General features: G+C 46.3%; 1 protein-coding gene across 7 annotated transcripts in view; it reads left to right on the top strand.

Moving 5' to 3' along the window:
- The first annotated feature begins 1,740 nt into the window (after positions 1-1,740).
- The window catches only part of PRKAG2 (protein kinase AMP-activated non-catalytic subunit gamma 2), a 368,891-nt gene continuing 348,949 nt past the window's right edge, over positions 1,741-21,682 (top strand). For all 7 annotated transcript variants that reach the window (XR_003899816.1, XR_003899815.1, XR_003899817.1 and 4 more), the window contains exon 1: positions 1,741-2,750. Coding sequence is in view for 4 of the 7 variants with exons in the window: in XM_029911642.1 (XP_029767502.1) it covers positions 2,649-2,750 (102 nt within the window). In the remaining 3 variants the exon portion in view is untranslated. The remainder of the gene's footprint in view (positions 2,751-21,682) is intronic.

The raw sequence follows: 21,682 nt of genomic DNA, 5'->3' as shown, positions 1-21,682 counted from the left end.
AAAAATATCAAACTCACCAGCGGAATAAGCACTGCACAACTGCTTGTTATTAGGACAGCACATGATACTAACCAGGAAGGAGGGAAAGGTAGTTGTTGCTGTAGAAATGATGGGCTGGCGGCGGGGCTCCCTTTATTAGCCCCTGGTGGCTGGAGGTGGCACTCTCGCTGAAAGCCCCAGGCACCTAACTGTGGGGCTCCATCCACGCGGATAGAATTGCCAGGCATCCAGTTTTCAACCGGAATGCCCAGTCGAAAAGGGACCTGGCGGCTGTGGTCCGAACTGCTGACTGGGCCATTAAAAGTCTGGTTGGCGTAGGGTGACCAGACAGCAAGTGTGAAAAATCAGGACGGGGGTGGGGGGTAATAGGAGCCTATATAAGAAAAAGACCCAAAAATCGGGACTGTCCCTATAAAATCGGGACATCTGGTCACCCTAGTGCGGCGCAGGCAGGCTCCCTACCTGGCTCCGTGCAGCTGATGGCATCTCTCTCTTTCCCTCTGGCTCTTAGGCAGAGGAACAGCCACGGGGGCTCTGCACGCTGTCCCCGCCCCCAGCAACAGCTCAGCAACTCCCAGTGACCAGGAACAGCAGCCAATGGGAGCGAAGAGGGCGGCATCTACAGGTGTGAGCGGAGCGCAGAGCCACATGGTTGCGCCTCCGCCTAGGAGCTGGAGAGAGATGTTGCTGCTTCCCGCAAGCTGCCTGAGGTAAGTGTCTCCCAGAGCCTGCACACTGAACCCCCTCCCATGCCCCAGCCCTGAGCCCCCTCCTGCACCTCAAACCCCAGAGCTCACACCCCCAGCAGGAGCCTTCACCACCCCCCCCACCTCAACCCTCTGCCCAAGCCTGGATCCTGCTCCTGGACCCTAACCCCTCATTTCTGGCCCAACCCTAGAGCCCCCCCCCCCGCCTCAGCCCAGAGCCCTGTCCTGCACCCCAAACCCCTCATCTCTGGCCCCACCCCAGAGCCTGCACCCCCAGCCAGATCCCTCCCACCCTCTGTCCCAGCCCAGTGAAAGTTAGTGAGGGTGGGGGAGACAGAGCGACTGGGGGGATGGAGTGAGTGGGGGGCGGCCTCAGCGAAAGGGTGGGGCAGGGGGCGGGACAAAGGTGTTGCCAACTTTCTATTTGCAGAAACCAAGCCCCAGGCAGCTAACTGTGGGGCTCCCCCGTCAGCCCCGGGTGCCTCCCCCTGTGAGGCTGGGTGCAGTGGGGGCTCCAGCTGTGAGCCCCAAGGCGGCGGAGGCGCCCGGCGCCCCCCGCTATGTTCCTCCAGGGCCCCACTTTGAAGCTCTCTGAGTTTCGGTATTGGATAGTTTGGCAGGAGCGCTGCTGCTAGCTGTGGGCAGCGCCACCTACCGGCCCTCTGCGGTCATTGCAGCGACGAGGTTGTTATTAGTGTTACAAATTGCGCAACAACTGCGTTGATGGCTCCTGGAAGCAAGGGGTGGTGAAAGAGCCGCCCGTCGGCCAGATTCGTGAGTGCGGCTGGAGGAGGAAGGGGGTGTGTACAGAGTGCCCTTTGCAGGCTCTGGGTGGATGGCACTAGAGACCATAATCCCCGTCTCTTGTATTTCTGGCATGCCCGAGAAATCCCAGGGAAGGGGGTTTGCCTAGGGGGCGGGGAGGGGAAGAATGTCGCTGTTCCTTTTTCATGCGAAGGGGTGAAATCCAGCCCGTCCCTGGTGCATCAGCAACAGCCTTCACAGCCCCCCTCCCAAACACTGGCTACACTCTCTCGGTCGCCGTCAGATCATGAATCATTAGGGGAGATCCGGAAGCCTGGGGGTTCTTGCCTGGACTGGAGCATGGTGCTTTGGCAGATGCCCGGGAGACGGACGCCTGTAAAGGGAGCAGTGTCCGCTCGGGGAGAAAGTATTTTATGATTTGCTGCACTTCCTGTTAAGCGCAGCCTCTCGTTTTCAGCAGAGCCAGATTGCAAAGAGCATTTGCAACTCCTCCTCCTCAAGGCCGGGTGCTGCCTCCTGGCAGTTCCAGTCCCTGGTTATCATCAGTCCTGCCTGGGATTCCGGCTTGCAGCCGGAAAGGGGAACCACATTGCAATGTTTGTTTGCACCACCGCCTTCTCCAGGCCTGCGTGAGTCTGGCCCTGCTTCGCTGCTGAAGCTGCCCAGAGGAAGGCACGTTTCAGGGAGCGCTTGCACCGCCTCCTGCTTGACAGAGGGGGACGGACCTAGTCGCAGGATCCGGACTCCAGGGATTGTGTTTATTGGCAAACGGTGTCGAGCGCAACTTCTGCACCTTCCTCTTTCTCCCCGGGGCACGTGTACTGGGGGACATGTCACTTCGCTGTGCAAAGGGAAGGAAACTTTCTCACCCACCAAGAGTCTGCGGATATTGTTGAGCGGCGGAAGAGTTATAAACTGAACCGCAGTTTGAAGGATGTCTCATGATCTTGCTCCTGGAGGAGACGGGGGCCCCTAGCAACTCTCCCAGCCCCCGTTTAAAACACCGCAGCTGGAGAAACTCCTCCCTTCCCCTTTGGTTCCCCCACCCCCTTTCCCCCCAGTTCCTGAGCGTTTGAAAACAAGCCCAGATTGGCTGCTGGTGGTGGACAGTGGTGGGAGGTGGAAGAGGAGCCTTGCTTGGGAGCCGTCCTCTGGAGTCCAGCCTTGTTGAGCGGGATGGGAAGCACTGCCATGGACACCAAGAAGAAAGATGCTTCCAGCAGCGGCGGCAGGAAAGGCTCCAGCCAGAGGAGACGCATGTTGCGAGTGCACATCCCGGTAAGTGCCTCTGCGCCCGGCCTCCCTCCCCCTCTTCGTGGCGATGACAGGGCTGAAGTGACTGCTGTCCGCACGCTGCAGCTCGGGCAGCACGCGCCTCCTGTCATCGGGGGGGGGTGGGCAGCCTGGACACCCCTTACTATTTAGCAGCAACAGGTGGGGGGGGGGCGTGGTAAAGAAAGGTGCATGCGCCTCCTGTCCTTTTGCTGCAGCAGGAGAGGATTTGGGGGTTCTCTGGGCGGTGCCTGCTTCTCCTGTCATTTAGCAACAGCTGGGGTGGGGGGGTGGAGAAGAAGTGCCCCCCGCCCGCTCCTGGCATTCAGGAGCAACAGCTGGGGAGTGTGGGGAAGGGGCTGCTGTTCGGTGTGTGCTTGGGGGTTAGGGACGGCACTTGCGGATGAGACGGGGGGAGATCTGCGTGCGGGGCATGCTCCTGCCCCTGGCAGCAGCAACGGAGTGCTGGGGGTGTGTCTGTGTGTCCCCTGCCCTGCAGGCAGGCTCTGCCTGTCAGCGAGCTGCCGCAACAGGTTGGGTGGGTGGGGAGGGGAGGAGTGTCCTCTGTGCAATGCGTGTTTATCCTGCCTCGTAAAATCAGTAATTTGGGGGGAAGGGGTCCTCTGCACACCTCCTGCGGCATTGCCTTTCTACCAGGTGTGGGGCAGGAGGAGGGAGCTTCCCTTTCACCAGGTTCTGTAGTAGCTACCTGTCAGCCGAGCCGTGGGCCCTTCGGAACCGATTTCGAACAGGCCAGAGTCAGTGTGCAGCCACAAGAGGGTCCCACATGCGACCCTGACCAAAGACAGACAAAGTCACACATCACTGACGGCTGCCCTCTGACCAGATTGGCTGATGGTCTGAGGGCTCTGCCCTTTGCTGATGAGGCTGCTGCAAATTGGGTTGGCAAGGTCTGCATCTGATAAGAATAAGTCTAGCATTTATAAGTAGTATTTTGTTAGAGGATAAGCTGCTTTCGGGTGTATGGGGCGGGAGGGAGTGCATGGATTGGGTGAGCATGTGCATGCAACAGACGAATAGCAGCTAGTTGAGGGAGAGGTGTGGCCCATGTAACAGGTAGAACCCTAGGTGTGGGGGCAGAGAGAGCACACTGTTCCTACGTGAGCAGTTTGCTGTGTTGTTGTTGTAGCCGTGTTGGTCCCAGAATATTAGAGAGACAGGGTGGGTGAGGTAATCTCTTTTGTTGGGCCAACTTCAGTTGGTGAGAGAGACAAGCTTTCAAGCCACACTGAGCTCTTCTTCCTGTCTTGCTGAAGTTGATCCAATAAAAGATATAACTTCACCCCCTCTTGTCTCTCTGAGAAAAGGAGGTACAGTTTGGTGCTGGGCTAGTGCTGGGGAGGGAGGACTGGAGCCCTCCACCTCTTCCCTTTCATGCACTAACCAAACCCAGCCCAGCTGCATGCAGAGTGCCAGGCTTGCAGTGTGTGACTGGGCAAAGGGAGAGGACAGCATGCTCTGCACTCACTGCTCCCTTCATTTAGCCATGTGATTTGTTTGGCACAGTTCTAACCGGATTTGATATTTCATGTGCAATGCTGTAGAGTCTGAGTGTATTATAACTAGAGGTGGGCTCAAAGCAGTATGGGGGCCTGAACGTGCCCAAACTTTGGCACTTGGACCTATCTTTGCAGTGAGACTGAATTGGAGCCTCTAATCTGAAGCCCCCAAACTCTAATTCAGAACTGAATTTCCAGGAGGTTGATAGCTCAGAACCCTCTCAGATGTTTATCAAAGCAACCTATTGCCGGAATGGTAGGTGCAGAGGTCATACTAGAGCAGACGAGTGTACAGATTGGCAGGAAACAATTTTCCTATCCCATGAAAATTTTCACAATTTAAAAATGTCTCCAGTTTAGGGTGACCAGATGTCCCGATTTTATAGGGACAGTCCCGATTTTGGGGTCTTTCTCTTATATAGGCTCCTATTACCCCCCCACCCCCTGTCCCGATTTTTCACACTTGCTGTCTGGTCACCCTACTCCAGTTCCATATAGGGAGGAAACTGAGACTTTTTGAAAATTTAGAGAGCGAGGTTGATTTCTTCCTCCCCCCCCCCAATAACCAGATGGCTAAACTGAGACCTTTTAAAGTTTTTGTGTATGCTAGTCCTAGATTCAATAGCCTGGTGGTTAGGACCCTGACCTGGAACGTGGGAGACCAGGTTCAAGTCCCTGCTGTAGTGACTATTTAATTATTTATACCAAGTGGAAAAGCTCCCACAGGTGAGACTGTGAGTGTCTCACCCCCACAATAGCTTGGTGGTCAGGGCACTTACTGGGCTTGTGGCAGGCCCAGGTTGAAGGCCCTGCTGCAGAGCAGGGACTTGAACCTGATCTCCCACATGCTACATGAATGCCTTAACCACGGGGTTATTCGCTGTTTTGGGCTGGGGTCAGTTACTCACTCTGTTGCCTGACGTTTCATTCTGGACTTGTGTAACTTTTGTCAAAATCAGTTATTTCCTGCAAAAAGTTAGTTTTGATTAATCATTTTCCAACGTAAAACCCTTTTATCAAATTCTGGACCCGCAGGCCGTCCAGTCCAGTTTCCTGTCTGAGAGTGCCCAGTAGCGCTGATTCAGAGGAAGGTGTAAAAAACTCTGTAGTAGCCAGGCAGTATAGAATAACTTGCTCAGGGGGTCATTTTTCCCTAATGCCCAATAGTTAGAGATTGGCTTATACTCTGGAGCTGGAGAGTTTATCCCTTTCAAAACTTCACTGTTTTTTTTTTTTTTTTTAAATCCTTACTATTAACTCAGTATATTCTTATTTATATAAATCTTCATTCCATTTTTGGAATTCACCACTCTTGGCTGTGGTGCCTCTAGCAATGAGTTCCAGAGTTCCTGCGCCTCATGCTGAGGGGTCTAGATTTTGCTCCAGCTGCCCAGTGGCAGGAGGCAGCGTGAACATGTCCCTCCCAGGCCAACAGGAAACCATCAGCTAATTTTATTTCTATGTTTTTTTTTTTTAATGGAAAAACCAAACAAATACTAACATGTAGGGCCTACTGAATGCGTGGTATAAAAGAAAGGAGAAATACACAGCTTTTTAATGGGAAGAATTAGTTCTGTAGAGTTCTCATGAGCCCAATAGTGTGAGTAAAACTTTCAACCCTACAATATGTTAGTGTGCTCAAAATGAGGCCCCCCTCATCTAATGTGGGTGTCTCTGTGTGTCCATCATGATAGTGTCTAGGCACCAATTTCTGCCACAGCGCTAGTAATACAACTTCCATCTGATTATCTCAAATGCCTTACGGACATTGAACACCCCAGTGTGGCTGTAATTATCCTAATTTTATACATGGAGGAGTTGAGGCATGAAGGGATTAAGTGACTTTTCCAAATCAGTGTCTTTGGCAGAGCCAAGAATAGAACCCAAATGTTCTGGCTTCTAGTCAGGGGTGTGCACAAGGGGGGGGGCAAGCAGGGGCAAAGCCCCCCCAATAATAGTTGGGGCCAGGGGCACAGAACGTCTTCGGCCCCAGGGATGCAAAGGCAGGGCAGAGCGAGCTCCTGTCGGGGGCTGGGGCAGAGGAAAGAGTGAGCTCCTGCCAGGGCAGTTGGGGGCAGTGAGGTCCTCCCAGTGCCAGGTGGGGAGGGGGGAGAGTGAGCTCGAGGAATGGGGGGAGGGCCCAGAATGTGCCCCTCCAAAAGGGGTCAAATTTAAATTCCTGCACGTGCCCCTGCTTCTAGTTCTCTTTCTTAATCACAAAGTTCATCTTCTTCCCCAGGATTGCCTCAGTATTGTCCTAGAGGGACCTCCTCTAGGAGGAGAGGGTCATTCATTGTGTTCGTTAACTTCTTGGCCTCTTTGCTGAACCTGCTTAGTAGGTTGCCACCTGGACAGTGGTAGATATTTGCACATATGCCACTAAGGGTACATCTACATGGGGATAAAAGCCCCCTGGTACCGCCGCAGCTGGCCTGGGTCAGCTCATTTGGGATTGTGGGGCTTGGGCTGTGGGACTAAAAATTGCTGTGTAGACACTTGGGCTTGGATTGGAGCTAGAGCTGTGGGACTCTCCACCCTCACTTGGGCTTCAGCCTGAGCCAGAACATCTACACAGCAGTATTTCAGCCCTGGAGCCTGAGCCCTGCAAGCCGGAGTCAGCTGACCCAGGCCAGCCGTGGGTTTTTTATCCCAGTGTAGACATACCCTTAGGGTCTGATCTTGCTCTCAGTGAAGTTAGTAGCTATTTTGCTGTTGACACATTTGGGAGCAATTCAAGATTTAAAAATTAACAAAGATCTGATCTCTACCTCCCCCCCACCCTGAACCAATAGACTCCTTTCCTCTTCTGCAGTGTTGAGGCCTATAGTATTCCTAAAACGGGTCATAATTTTTCAGATTTGGTGGTATTTTTCAGTATTTTTTTTTTAATCTTTTGTTGTAGTGGTAATACAGCTGGCCTAGGAAGCTTTTGTTATACTCCTCACTTGACAGTGAAATTTTCATTTGGAAAGATCAATTTAGACTTTTTTTTTTTTTTTTTCCTGTTTCGTAACATTTTCTTGGCTGTTTTGGAGTATCATTCCTATTATTTCAGCGGTGCCTATCAGTGCTGCTGTAGTTGTCAAGGGAGCTTTCATCAGACAGAAATTTTTTTTTGCTCATCCTCCTCTTCTGTGTCTTCTTGTGAGATCGTGTTTATTGCTCAGACATTTAATTCTTGCTCATTGAGATCTTCAGATTAGGGGCAATAAGGGGAAGACTAAGAAGGTGTGAACAGAAAGTGAAATAAAGGAGAGTGTAATTTTAAGAGAAAGTATTGAGAGCAAAAACGACACAAGAAATAAAGTTGATATAGTTGGGAGTCAGTGATACTTTCTAGTCCTACAGTGGGGGTGCTTCTGCGCCACTTGAAAGACTTGACCTAGAAAAAGTTGACAAGCTTTGATGAAAAGCAGAGAAGTCTTTAAAAAAATGAAAATTAGTTGTATGGAGAAAACCGAAGACATTAGTTATGCCTGAATGGAAGGTGTAAATGTTCTCCTTCTTTCTCATTGTTTCCTTTTTTAGGGGTTGAATACAGTGGGAACAAATTGATCAGCCTTAAAGAGGCCATTTTGTTGTGGCTCACAACCCAAGGTGGGAATTTCAGGATCTTGTCCGTTTCAAGCAAGAATGGAGGGTTGAGGGAAGAACTGTAGGACGCAATAGAGGAGTCTGACAGACTCTTTCTTTCTGAAACAGTGTTTTCTGTGCTGAATCTCCCCCTCCTTCTGCACAAGTGAAGCACCCAAATCTTGCTCTTGGGATGGTTGGCAGTCTGCTGAGTTCCCGTAAACTGGATGCTCCCATCACCTGCTAAACTGATTTGCGATAGTCCAAGATAAACCTCATACCACTAGATTCTCTAGCATGGCAGAGTGAGGAGCTAGTTGCTAAATCACTGGACTGTGCTCTGTGAATTTACTCCTTGCAATTACCAAAGTGATTTATAATGACAAACATAGTAATTGAGCTAGACCATAAGAGCCAATATGAGATACATTAAGAGGCAAAATCTGCTCCTCCCATTCACAGCACCACTTTCTGAAATCTTGAAAAGATACTTTCTGTACACTTAAAGTAGAGATGGCTTCAAATGAAATCCTATGTATGCCAAAGTTCAGATACAGAGCTCAACTTTGTGGTTGTTGCTTATCTCTAATGTAGATATCTTAGCTCTTATAGAGTTTCCTTTTAAAACATTAGAAGGCAACAGAATAATAATATAAATTGCAAACACATCTTACTTGGTACATATTTTAAAAGCACTGTCGTCTCCATTCTAAGGCTAGATGCAATCGTCTGCTGACTCAGAGTGCCTAGCAGAGAGATCAATACTTTCCTTGTGTAATCTTCTTACAGAATTGTTCTGTTGGAATATGTTAAAAATTGTCGTAACTTCGTCTCACTTCAAACAGGGAATAGATTCTGCTCTCGGTTACTTTGGATTTACACTAGTGTAACTCCACTGATGCCAATAGAGTTACTTTGAATTTACACTAAGTGTAATGAAGAGTGGCGTCTGTCCCAAGATCTTCACCTGAGCACCCACTGCAGCTCCCAATGAGTGGGAATTGCAGATATTTGGCACTTTTCTGTATTAAACCTAAATATGTTAGAAGGTCGTCAGGGGTCGGCAACCTCTGGCACACGGCTCGCCAGGGTAAGTACCCTGGCGGGCCGGGCCAGTTTGTTTACCTGCCGCGACCGCAGGTTCGGCTGATTGCGGCTCCCACTGGCTGTGGTTCGCCACTCCAGGCCAATGGGGGCTGCGGGAAGCGGCGCGGGCAGAGGGATGTGCTGGCCACGGCTTCCCACTGCCCCCATTGGCCTGGAGCGGCAAACCACGGCCAGTGGGAGCCACGATCGGCCGAACCTGCGGACGCGGCAGCTAAACAAACTGTCCCGGCCCGCCAGGGTGCTAGAGGTTGCCGACCTCTGTGATAGTGAAAAATTTCATTGTTCCTTTGTGTACAGTAATCAATGAGGCCAAAATATCTGTCCAATGAAGTAGTTATTTCCACCTGTTCTCCTGCCCTGATATTCCCCCCCGCACTTGGGAAGGGTCTCTTAATAATAGCTATGGAGACCACAGTCCTTTTTTGTGCACAGAACAGCTGTAGCATGGGCAGCAGCTCTCCACGCTTTCCCACATTTCTTTCTCAAAGTGCTTCAGTTCTGAAGGAGCCATCTCTAGGAGCAGATTGAATGCTGTACCTATTCCTGTTATTGTGTAGAGACCCCAGGGCAGATCCTCAGATGGTGTAAATTCTCTTCGTGTCATGGACTTCAGTGGCACTGTGACAACTTACACCAACCGAGGATCTCTCCCTCCATCTCTTGTTTTCCACTATAGCAAAGCAGTTAGTGGTTGTATAGTTAATAAATGTTTGCAGTGTTGTTGCTGTGTTGGACCCAGGATATGGGAGAGACAGGGTGGGTGAAGTAATATCTTTTATTGGACCAACTTCTGTTGGTGAAAGAGACAAGTTTTTGAGGTACACAGAGCTCAGTCTGACATAAGTAGAATGACATAAGCTCATTCTGAGTTCTGTGTGGCTTGAAAGCGTGTCTCTTTCACCAACAGAGGTTGAGCCAATACAAGATATTACCTCACCCACCTAGTGTTTCTCCAGTTAATAAATCACATTCATAAAATGATTCTTCCTTTCCAGTATCGTAGAATATACTTTGTTTCGTCAGATGAATGCTGGGTCGGGCAAGAAGAGGACTACACTCCATTCTTGGAGTTATTTGTGACAGCAACAGATGAAAGTGCTAAGTAGTGAATTTTTCCAAAGGAGCTAATGAGGGAATCTGCTACCTGTGTGACCCTGGAGCACAAACTTATCTGGAAAGACTATTTCAGTGGGGAGAGGAGAGGGAAATGTCTCCCTAAAATGGAATCTGGAACTGTCCCTGTGTCATCTTCATGAGACCCAGAAAACAATGTGTCCCAAACTTCTACCTTCTTGCAATTTTGAAATTGGATCTCTCTTAATAGACTAAAGAGTTGAGGAAGGTGATGAGAAGCCCTGGAACTTTCACAATGAAATCTAAACGCTCCTGTGCATCAGATAAAAAGGATTAGCAACTGCAATTACAGTAGGTAGGATAAAAATGACAAGGGCTCTCAATCTTTATGCTTCTTGACATTCCACAAGCTGATCACCAGCTAGGTTTATGGAAAAGTACAGTTGCTCCTTTCAACCACCTCCTCTCTCTCCCAGTTTGCACTCCTGATCTGCTCTGCCCCCTCCCTCCCTCCCTGTCCCCTTCCTGATGGTCTACAGCTCCTGTGGGCTGTAGACCAGCAGGAAGGAGATGAATTGCATCAGAAGAGTGGGCCATGGACATGGAAGATCCAAGGAGAGGGGTGGAAGCTGAGCAGAGGCATGGAACATGAGGCTGTTGGCCTATTGGGAGGGGTAGACCACGTTGTGTTAATCGTTTGGGGAGGTGGGAGAAGCTCTGTATGTTTGTGGAGAGAACAGGAGCAGGACAGGAACTGCTGAAAGCTAGAGTGAGAAGAGGAATGAATCCTTTATAGTTTCTTGCCTGAGAGGAGTGTGTGTCTTATGGTGCAAAGGGTTAAATCATTGCATTATAAATACTGCTATGCAGCATGTAAGGTTATTTACTGTTTTTAGAGGATAAGTATGAGTAAGAAAGTGATATCCTGCAGATATAGAAAGACTCTGCTTATGTGTCCTTCTTGCCAGTAGGTATAGACAGTGATGCTGAAGTTTTGAAAGTCAGTTCTACTTGGAAAAGTGACTATAAAAATGGCATGGTGGAGCATTATGTTGTCTCAATGACAAAGATGCTTTTTTTTTTCTGCCTCCCAGCCCTGAGATCTGAGAGAGAGTCTGTATTCTTTCTTTCTCATGAATCATGGGCTAATTTGTGCACTTAGTAGCACCTGTGTGTCCCAGGGACTTCAAATTATGTCCACCATTACACTTGTGCAGCCACACTACGTTCAAGGTAGCTATACAGATGTAACTGAGAGCAGAATCTGACTCCGCAGATAGAATTTTACAACAATTTGCTGACATGTGGACAGGCTTAGAATCCAGCTTGTACCCCTCTGTGCTGGCTCTACAGGGCTAACCCCAGGAGTAAAAAGTACCAAAGCTTCACTGGCATGGAAGTCAGTAGAGCTGATTCTAGATACATATGCTGGACAGATCTGTTGAGTAAGGTACCATTTAACAGATTCACTTTTCAGAATAAAACTGCATTTATACCAGCAGGTGCCCATGCGTAGGGTGCCATGAAAGACAATGCAGAGATGGTTGTGGGAGAAATGGAGCATCAAGGTTGGTGGGGAAGAGAGTGCTGTGGTAAGAGGCAAGGCCTGACAGGTGGGGAGGGGCAGAGCAATGGAAGGCTGTGAAGGCAAAAGAACAAGACTCTTGAACTTGATGTCCTTGAGTGGAATATATTTTGCACATGATGGAAAGAAAAAGAGGCCTTATGTGGACAGATAGTGGTGGTTTGGCTGCATGATACTGTGTAAACATTGAAATATTTCTAGTAATTGTAATGTGTGGAAACAATAATTTTGGCATGGCAATTTCTGCTGCTGTGTCTGATTGATATGTTTACTGTTAAGGTGGAGGCTAGAGAAAAGAATTCTAGACTGTAGCTGTTTACACGTTCTCAGTATCTGGATAATAATGCTTCAGTTTAATTAAAGCTAACTTGTATAATAATGTATTCTCTAAATCAGGGATTCTCTAACTTCATTGCACCACGATTCCCTTCTGACAACAAAAATTACCACACGACCCCAGGAGGGGGGACTGAAGCCTGAGACTGCCTGAGCTTGCTGCCCTGGGGGGAGGGGGGGCATGGGCGTGGGCGCCACATACAAAGCCAAAGCCCAAACCCCAAGCAGGGGGCCTATAACCTGAACCCCACCGCCCAGGGCTGAAGCCCTTGGGTTTCGGGTTCAGCCCTGGGTGGGGGGGCTCGGGCTTTGGCCCTAGGCCCCAGCAAGTCTAAGCCAGCCCTGATGACCCCATTAAAATGGGGTTGGAACCCACTTTGGGGTCCCAACCCGCAGTTTGAGAACTGCTGCTCTAAATTACATGAAATATTTTGATATGAATTCTATATAGTTTGGGAGCTCTGCTTTGTTCGTAGAGAACCAAAATGCAATACACATTTTTTGTTGTTATCTTTATAACATAGTGTCTAGGGTTTTGTACATTGCTATATAATTTAGCATGGCAAATTACGTTATGTAGAGTTAGTGTAATGGGAAGTATAACAGATTTGTTGCAGCATATATTTCAGGTTGTCAGCTATACCTTACACTATGGTTGAACAGACTGTATGGTCATTAATGAAGATAGAACTTGGGACTTTCTGTTCCAAAACAGGAACCTATCCCATGAGCTCAAGACAAAATCTGTTTGTTGTAGTATAGTTGGACTGGAAGGGCTGAGACCCTTTGTAAGATACTACAGTACAGATAGATATAGACGTACACAAATTTGACATTCCAGCAGTAGGGAGCAATGGTACATATATGCATTACCTACAATGTTATGAAAAGCCAGACATGGTAATTAATTTACATAGCACTAGCAAAGCTTTAGATACTTTACAGGCAACTTTTCAAGCAAGCATGATGTTGGTGCTGTGTAAATAATAAAATTGGGGCTGGTCTACCCTGGCAAAGTTAAAGCGCTGCTGCGTGCAGTCGCAGTAGAGTGCTGGGAGAGAGCTCTCCCAGCGCTCAAAAAACCCACCTCCACGAGGGGAGTAGCTAGCAGCGCTGGGAGCGTGACTCCCAGGGACTGGTGCACTGTCTACACTGGCGCTTTATAGCGCTGAAACTTGCTGCGCTCAGAGGGGTGTGTTTTCACACCCCTGAGTGAGAAAGTTGCAGCGCTGTAAAGTGCCAGTGTAGACAAGCCCTTACTCTTGATCTTCCAGTAGTTCCAGACCTGAGGAGAGGAAGGATAAACCAGTGGTTAGAGTGCTAGCCTAGGACATGGGACACTTTGGTTCAGTTCCCTGCTTTGCCACAGTCTTCCTGTGTGGCCTTGGGTAGATAAGTCACTCTGTGCCTCAGTTCCCCATCTGTTAAATGGGCATAAAAATACTTTCCTACCTCATGGAGGTGTTGTGAGGATAAATACACTAACAATTATGAAATGCTGTGATGCTACAGTAATGAAGACCTTGTAAGTACCTAAGGGCAGGTCTTCACTACCCGCTGGATTGGGTAGAGATCGATCTATCGGGGATCGATTTATTGTGTCTCATCTAGACACGGCTAAATTGATCCCCGAACGCACTCCCCGTCGACTCCGGAACTCCAGCTCGCGAGAGGCGGAAGCGGAGTCGACGGAGGAGCGGCAGCGGTCAACTCGCCGCCGTCCTCACGGCCAGGTAAGTCGACCTAAGATATGCCGACTTCAGCTACGCTATTCGCATTTCACGTAGCTGAAGTTGCGTATCTTAGGTCGACCCACCCCCCCCCCCCCCCAGTGTAGACCAGGGCTAAGGTCCCTGCTCTGGAAAGCCTGAATAGACAACATACGGATGGGGGATGGAGAACAACAGCAAGCCAAATGGTAGAGTGTAGGTGTTATCACATGCCATAGTGGTTCCCCAGTTTTTGTCCATAAGGGGGGAATATGTCTGAGCGAGCTTATGAATTCAATTTGTGTTTTGTGAATGCCTATTGTAATTCAGCATCTGTTTTGATTGTAATCTGTAGTGTGGCTTTGAGCATTTATTTTGATAGTGGGAATTTGACACTTAGTGGGGAAGCTATATCTGGGAAGCTGTGACAGTGCCATCAAGGGGTGAAATAGGGGGATTGCTGGATTCTTTACACAGAAACTGGTGGGGGTGGCTGGAGAAGAGGCCTGGATGCTCCCCCCCCCCCCCCCCCCCCCCCCCCCCCCCCCCCCAGCACACATGCATACAGTCTAAGAAATCACATGGATGGGGGAGCTGCAGTTGCTCCACTTGACCAAAGATGTACAGAGTCTCTTTAAAAAAGGGGTGCTTCTCTAAGCAGAGGAAGCAATTTAATCACTACAAACAGAAGGCACAGCTGGAGAGAGTGGAAGCAGGAGGGACTTTGCCACCTTTAAAAGGATTGGACCAAACCCATGGACATGCAGACGAAGGCGAAGATCAGACTAAAGGATTCAGCAGTTTGTTTTCCATAGATCTGTAACTCCTGTGTGCTTTTGAAAGAGAAAATTGTGTGTGTGTGTTTAAGAAATTCTTTTGCTAAGCCGTTGTTGCCGTGCTTTACTGTCACGTTGTCCCTGAAGGGTGTAATTAGGAACTCAGAGCTCCTACAGTCAGGTGGACTCTAAGGGGGAAATGTCAACCCAACTGGGGACTCGGGAGGGCTGAGTCACTGGTTCAGGGGTCTGGGCAGTCAGACTTTGGGGTCCCACTCTTCAAGAAGGATGTCAGACCTACGGTTTGCTCCTGGGCAGTGTACCTGGGTGACCCAGAGCTAAGAATGGTGATCAGTCACTACCCAGACCCAGGAAGAAGTGTAGCAACACTTCTTCAAAGACTGTTTCAGCCACTGGGATGCAGCTTTCATCTTGCTTTAGTATTCCCTCTGGAACAGCAGATTGTTGGAGTGGGATTTGCTGCTGTTGAGTGAGTATTAATCAAAGCTTCTGTGATGGAAATGGGAACTAAATGATATGGCCTGCAGAAAGGTAGCTCAGGCTGGAAAGGAGAAGATGAGGCAGAGGATTAGGAAATTTTTAAATCATCACTCCAGCCATCTGAATCTGTGCTCTAGTTACTGCCTGGGGCTGGGAAGGTATATACCTTGCATTGGTGAATGGTTGAGGGCTCAGGTTCTCCACCCCTCAAATGGGGGGAAAAAAAAGTTCCCTGTAAACTTTCCATTGTTTTAACGTTGTAGCTAATGAAATATTAACTACTTTTAATGCAGCAATATGCTACTGTGAAACTTTGCTATCTCCTATGGCAGCACCTACCGGTACAGTCCTCAACCACGGCTGGGGCTCCAGTGTGCTAGGTGTATATATCAATGTATAGCTGTATATAAACACAGTAGGATAGCTCACCCGAAGAGCTTAAAATCCCCATAGACACTACAGACAAGAGGTAGGAGAAAGGAAGTATGGTTATCCCCATTTTACAGATGGGGAATGGAGAGATTAAGTGACCCGCCTCATGTCATGCAAAGAGTCTGGGATGGCGATGAGAATTGAACCTAGATCTCCTGAGTAGTAGCCATTGCCTTAACTAAAGACCATTTTCCCTCTTTGTTTAGCTGTCCACCTATAGGTCTCTCATGCAGGCCCAGTTTTTGGTAACAACTTGACTGAAAGTTGTTACCATCTGACATCTGTTTGATACTATATGTGAATGAATTGGTGATCCCAGTTCAGTTCCTCGTGGATAGGTGTCCACAACACACACACCATCACAGTAGTTAGGACTGTTATGGGTTTTCTGGACAGAGGGGCCAAGCATTGAATGGTGGCCCCACATCCAGAAGTGATGCCACTCGGGCAGGTTTGAGGAATACTGGTGAGACAGTGTGGTGAACTGTGTATGATTACTGCACACTCCATGGTGTCTGCTGTAGGACACACCAATGTTTTGTTCTGAATCCCTGGTAGCAGGTGGATCATTACTTGAGGCAAGTGTTCTAAGGTAGATCATCTGCCAGACCTTTATAGATTCTCGCATCCCATGTGTCCCACTCAGCACTTCCAACCACCACACTCCTCCCAGGGTCCCCAGACACCCTGCCGCTGTAACCAACTCTTTGCTGATTGTCCTCCTATCTGCCACAGGATCTCACCCTCGCCCCACCCCTGACCAATAGCCATCCAGTGCTGGTGTCTGTGCTGTACCTTCTCTGTGGGGAGATGATTTCAGCCTCCTGATCTGTTGAACTGACATCGTTCACAAACACTAAACTCCTCATATACAAAGAGGGCTGGGAGATAAAAAGGTGACCAGTAATCCCCCTTCACCCTCTGCTCAGCTAGTCCAAGGTAAAGCTAATACTAGTTTAGTTTATTCAAATAGACTCTGATTATACACTTTTTTTTTTTTTTTTTTATTTTTAGAATCACTTTATGCATCTCTGAGTTATTCGGGGGCACGAGGGCACATGCCAGTGTTTTTCCTTATGATGTTATGCCAGTAATTCAGCAATTCAAAAAAATAATTTCAGTTCTTTTATCTGTGTGGTGTATTTAAAGAGTCCTGGATCCTTGAACTCCTTCAGACCTGTGCAACCAACTTCATCCGGGCATGCAAAAATACTATTAATTTAAATCTTTTATTGGGATTTTTAATTTTGAAATACTGAAGTGTAAAAAGTAAAGAGGAAACGTCTTATCTAAGAACGTACGTTTGTGTCTTTACTCTGCCTTGTAATAAACTTATTTTCTTTGTGGGCTGTGTGGTCTTGCCACACGGAAATGGAATTCACTTTACATTGCATGATGTCTAGGTTTGTTAGGTTATTGTTAAGCTCAGACAAGGTGCTTGGTGTTGTACAAATACAAGGACAAATCCTGCCACCTGGAATCACAGGAGTAGTGCTTTACTCTGCAAGTAGTTTCAGTGGAAGCAAAAGGACAATATGTGAAGAAAAAGGTATGGTTCAACATCAGCAAGGATGGTAGAACTGAACCCAAAGATGGAACCATGGTCCCTGCCTGAATGAGTTCAGTTTCAGGACCTGATCCTGCAGAAACTTACTCACATGAGCAACTTGGCTCATATGAGTGGTTCTGTTTGTCTGGGTGTGCATGTATCTTTAGTGGAACATCTTAGGTTTGGAGAGATGAAAAGAGGTTAAGGGATGAAAAATTTAAGAAATGCTTGTTGCTTAAACCATTCAGCTTGATTTGTCTGCAGAATATAGTATTTCAAAGGGAAAAAAGTGACAAAGGTTAAAAGCTGAACATGTGCCAGAGAAGTTGGGTAGCCATCTTAAAACTTAAGATTGGTTATGTAATAAACATCCTGTATTTCAGGTATGTGTGTAAAATATATAATGCATTCAAAACAAAACAAAAAATGTTAAAAGTATGTTAAGATTGCAAAGTCAAGAATTCAGAAGTTGGGCAATGTCAGAATTAAGGCTTCCCATGCCCTGTTGGATGTCTGCATTATGATATTCTTTAATTACATTAAGCAATTATATAGCTGAACGCTACTAGATTATTCATTTTTTGCTTCCAATTTGTGTCAAGCTCTATTTGGATGGAAATCCAAATTTAAATTAAAAATGTTTTATGTTTCTGGATACATAAGAAAAAGTTTATCAAAATACATTATGCATTTAATATTAACTGATTTAATAAACAAAGGAAATATTATTTGTAGTTAGTTAATTGAGCTGATTGTTTCTTGTTACCATGGCCTTCAAGACTTTAAAACTAGTAATTCTCATTCTCTCACACCTATTCTTCATAGATTGGAGGAAGAAAACAAACTTTCCTGCTTTTTCAACTCCCAGTTGGTTTTTTAACTTTGAATGTGGTAGTCGGATACACTGAAATGAAAATCATTATTCTCTCTGCATCTGCAGAAGAGGCTACTGCTGTCAGAATCTAGCTTAGCACTTCAGCCAACTCAGGGTTCAGTTGCTTAGCCAGTGACTTCCACTGGTTCAGTGATCTGACTTTCTTTAAAACTTGGCAGCAAATATGAACTGCTTAATATTATTTTTGCATTTAATTTAAATAATAAGTTTAGGTTTCAGCATAGGCTGTCAATTTCAAATTTAATTTTAAATAGTTTTATAACCTGTATATAATTTCAATTAAAATATCAGATTTTTTTGCTTTAAAAATTGATTTTATCCATCCTGGTGTATTGAATAACTTTAATGGGAGACAGCCGAATGAATAAAGGCTATAAAACTGAGGTATGGGTTTAAAACATATTTTGGCTTATTGGATTTTCCAGGAGCTAATGTCTGCTTTTCTTGTGCGCTGATTCATGTCATAAATAATTATTGTGGTGGTCTTGAGCTTTTCTGGGCCCTGTGAGGGAGTTAATGCTTTTGGGCTCTCCTTGAACTATCAAGAGCTAGTGGGACGACGTAGCTCTTTCAGTCTTTCTATGTACGTGTGTATAGATTGGCTAAGCAGTGACAGCTAAGGGAGGAAGCATAAGTTTATAATTTTTAAAGGTTGTTAACACTAGTGAGGGAGAGGAATTATTTAGAGTGGTACATGGGGTATAACTAATAGGAATGGGAAAACTTGAGCAGAATATCATGGGAATCTGGAATACTGGAATAGTTTTCCCAAGGGAAGTAGTGAAAACATTGTTCTGGACTTTAAAAACAAGACTGATAAAACAATAAAAATGTACTGTAAGGAACAATCCAATCTTGACAGAGAAATGAACTAGCTGATCTAAGAGCTCTTTTCCATCTCCAGCTTCTGTGGTTCTTTAAGAGCTCAGAAGCTTAAATCGAACTAAACGGATAATCTTGAAAAATGTGGTAAGGATACCAAACAGTATTGGTATTGTCTGTGTGTGTGTGTGTGTGTGTGTGTGTGTGTGTGTGTGTGTGTGTGTGTGTGAATCAATTGTGTCCTGCGCACAGCTATTTATAACAAATTGAATACATACTTGTGTATGTTACAGGATGGCAAATTGTGCATGCTGCAGCAATGGGATATACAACATTGGAACAAGTTCTGGAGCTGTGGTGTATTTCAGATCCTTTGCATGAACATGTTTCCTTCTAAAGTAAAAACAATAGGAGTTAGATTTTGACTGTACTAAAGTTAATTTACATTTAAAATCCTGTTGTTTTAATGGCATAAAACCAGCAGAAGAGCTAGTTGACTCAGTAAACATACCTTTATTCTGATGGTTTTTATTAAACAACAAACATTTTCTGTAGCTTAAAATTCCAGTCTTCTGGGCCAGTGTCTCGAGAGATTAAGGACACTTTAAAATGTATGAATCCCACTGCCCTGGGTACCTACTGCTGTCCGAGCCCCATCTGGTAAATTGGACTAACCTCCTTGTTCTTTGGCTTTCTCTGTTCCCCTACATACAACTGTTGTTGAAGAAGGATTCTAAGTCTTGTCATGTCAAATATTGCATGGTCTTCAGAGCTCACTAGGGGGAGAGAAATGTCTGGGAACAGTGAGAACAGGCACAGCCAGTCATTTCCGCTAATTGTTGATGAGGATTATGGAATACAAAAGCGTGAGAAGGGGGAGGGAATAGAAATGTGTCTTGGTGTGGAAATTGCTGTGTAAAAACAAATATGCTCAGGCTTGCTGGTTGGGTGGCTGACATACTGCATCAGATAACTCCTGTGACAGGAATACCCTGCTTTGGATGTGTGTAAGCCCCAGCCAGAGGACTTTAGTGGTGGTGTGGTTTTTTGGTTTTTGTTTTGTTTTGTATTGCTTCAGAGACCGTTTAGTCACTTGCCTTCCTTCTCTTGGTTATTAAGGGACTTGGGCTGTAAGGATAAGGAACTGTAGTGGCCATTGGGGTGTGTCACTTGAGTTAGCTCCAAAAATATCCATAAGAAGTTTTTGGCCCTATTTATATGGTACTGCCCCCTGACTACTGGAAATAGGAAGTTTGAAGTGTTAACTATTAATTTACGGGGGTGGTAAGAATCTGTTCTGTCTTGAAAATAAAATGTTGGGGGCATTGGGTTACATTTACCTGCAAATTTAAAATGTATTTCATGTGGTGCCGTTTAAGCCAGAGTATTCCAAAGTGCTCTGCAAATTTATAAATGTACAGTAGAACTAAGGTGTAGCCACCTCTAAGGTGGAGGGGGAGGATCAACTGGTGCAGTGCTCACATTGCATTGCTCAGAGAGGCGGAAGGTATGCAGATGTCATTTCTTGAGCACCAGTTCTTCCTGCCTATTTCAACAACATAGGTGACTGGCCAGTTGACTGTGAAGATAACCTAACTGTGCATGCAAGCAAAATTCCCATTGACTTCAGTGGTGCAGGTTCAGGGCCTTAATGAGCATTCTGGGTGAAATCTACTGAGTATCCTCAGAATGTGATTTTTCAAATGTTCCAAACTTGGTTAAATCAAAACCTGTTTCTTCTGGGACATCTCTCTTCCATCTATTTCACTGTGCAACCCTCAGTTTTTTTTCCAAAAAGAAAAAGTAAGTCGCAAGATTAAAAAAAAAAATTCATAATGGAAAATGTAATTTTCATCCCAGTCTCACTGCACCTAAAAATGGCTGAACTTTTTTTTTGCTTAAACATTAAAAGGGGTTGGGGGTGCGGGAAGGGAACAATCTATCTTCAGGGGGAGACCAAGAATGGAAAAAATTTAGCCTGAAATGTAAAAAATATATAATGTTATGAGTGATTGAAGACTGGGATAGAATGAAAATATTATTCAGCCTTAACTACAGAGGGAAAGTGACCAGTGATGTCCTGTTATAAATCAGTTAGATGAAGGGATCACAATCTTGTAGGAGTTTAGCAAAGAAGACAAAAGACACAATCCATCTGCATGACAATAGATAATTCAGCTGCAGGTAGGATTTTTTTACTCACTACTAAAATGTAGGCATTTCTGATGGGAATGTGTCAGCTGCAGTTGATAATCAATACCATGCAACATAATTGGTGAAAATCCAAATGCTTAAATCATCCATTTACTAAACAAATCTGAAATGCCTCTCTTACTGAACCAGAAATTATTCTTTTATGGAGGCTACACAAAGAGGAAATTGCCAGCAAAAGGCACTGATTTGTTGATTCAGTAATGGTCCCATCGTTACTAAGTTGATTATGTCAGTGCAGTTTCTTTCCCTCTCAGACAGATACTATAGCTAACTGATCTGTAGAAATGGTCTGAATGTGTGCAATGGATCTTAAGTGCAGGATGGTGCTAGAGTTGAGGAAGCTGGAAAACTATTCACTGGTAGAAATGAGATATTGTTGATAGTGCTAATAGCTGTGCAGGAGAGTGAGAATGGAGAGGAGGAGGTGGATCAACGTTTTCCTTTTTTATTTAAAAATGTGATGTGAATTATGTACTGGTGAAAAGTGCCAAGCTGACGGCCCTGGAGACTGGTGGACTACGGGTCAGGTTCATCGTGAGCAATGGCAATGCAAGCTTCTTCACAGTGCCCCATCATGGTGCTTCAATCCTGAGAGGCTGTTTCGGTCTCCAGGAGACTGGCAGCAAAGGTATGCATTGCAGTGGTGTGGAAACTTGCCCACCTCTCATAGGACTGAGAACCCACCTTATTTCATACATGGCATCAAACCATCAGAGGGTGATAACAGCTTTCAGTTACTGCTGACTAAGGCTGGATTTGGACAAGCAGCCCAGAGAGAATAGGATCCCAGTCCTATTACTCATGTATCAGGGGGTAGCCGTGTTAGTCTGTATCCACAAAAACAA

The sequence above is a fragment of the Terrapene carolina genome, unplaced genomic scaffold (genome assembly GCF_002925995.2).
Source record: "Terrapene carolina triunguis isolate 2854851 unplaced genomic scaffold, T_m_triunguis-2.0 Scaffold111, whole genome shotgun sequence".
Classification (NCBI taxonomy): Eukaryota; Metazoa; Chordata; order Testudines; family Emydidae; genus Terrapene; species Terrapene triunguis.
This window is presented reverse-complemented; position numbering and strand designations above follow the sequence as displayed.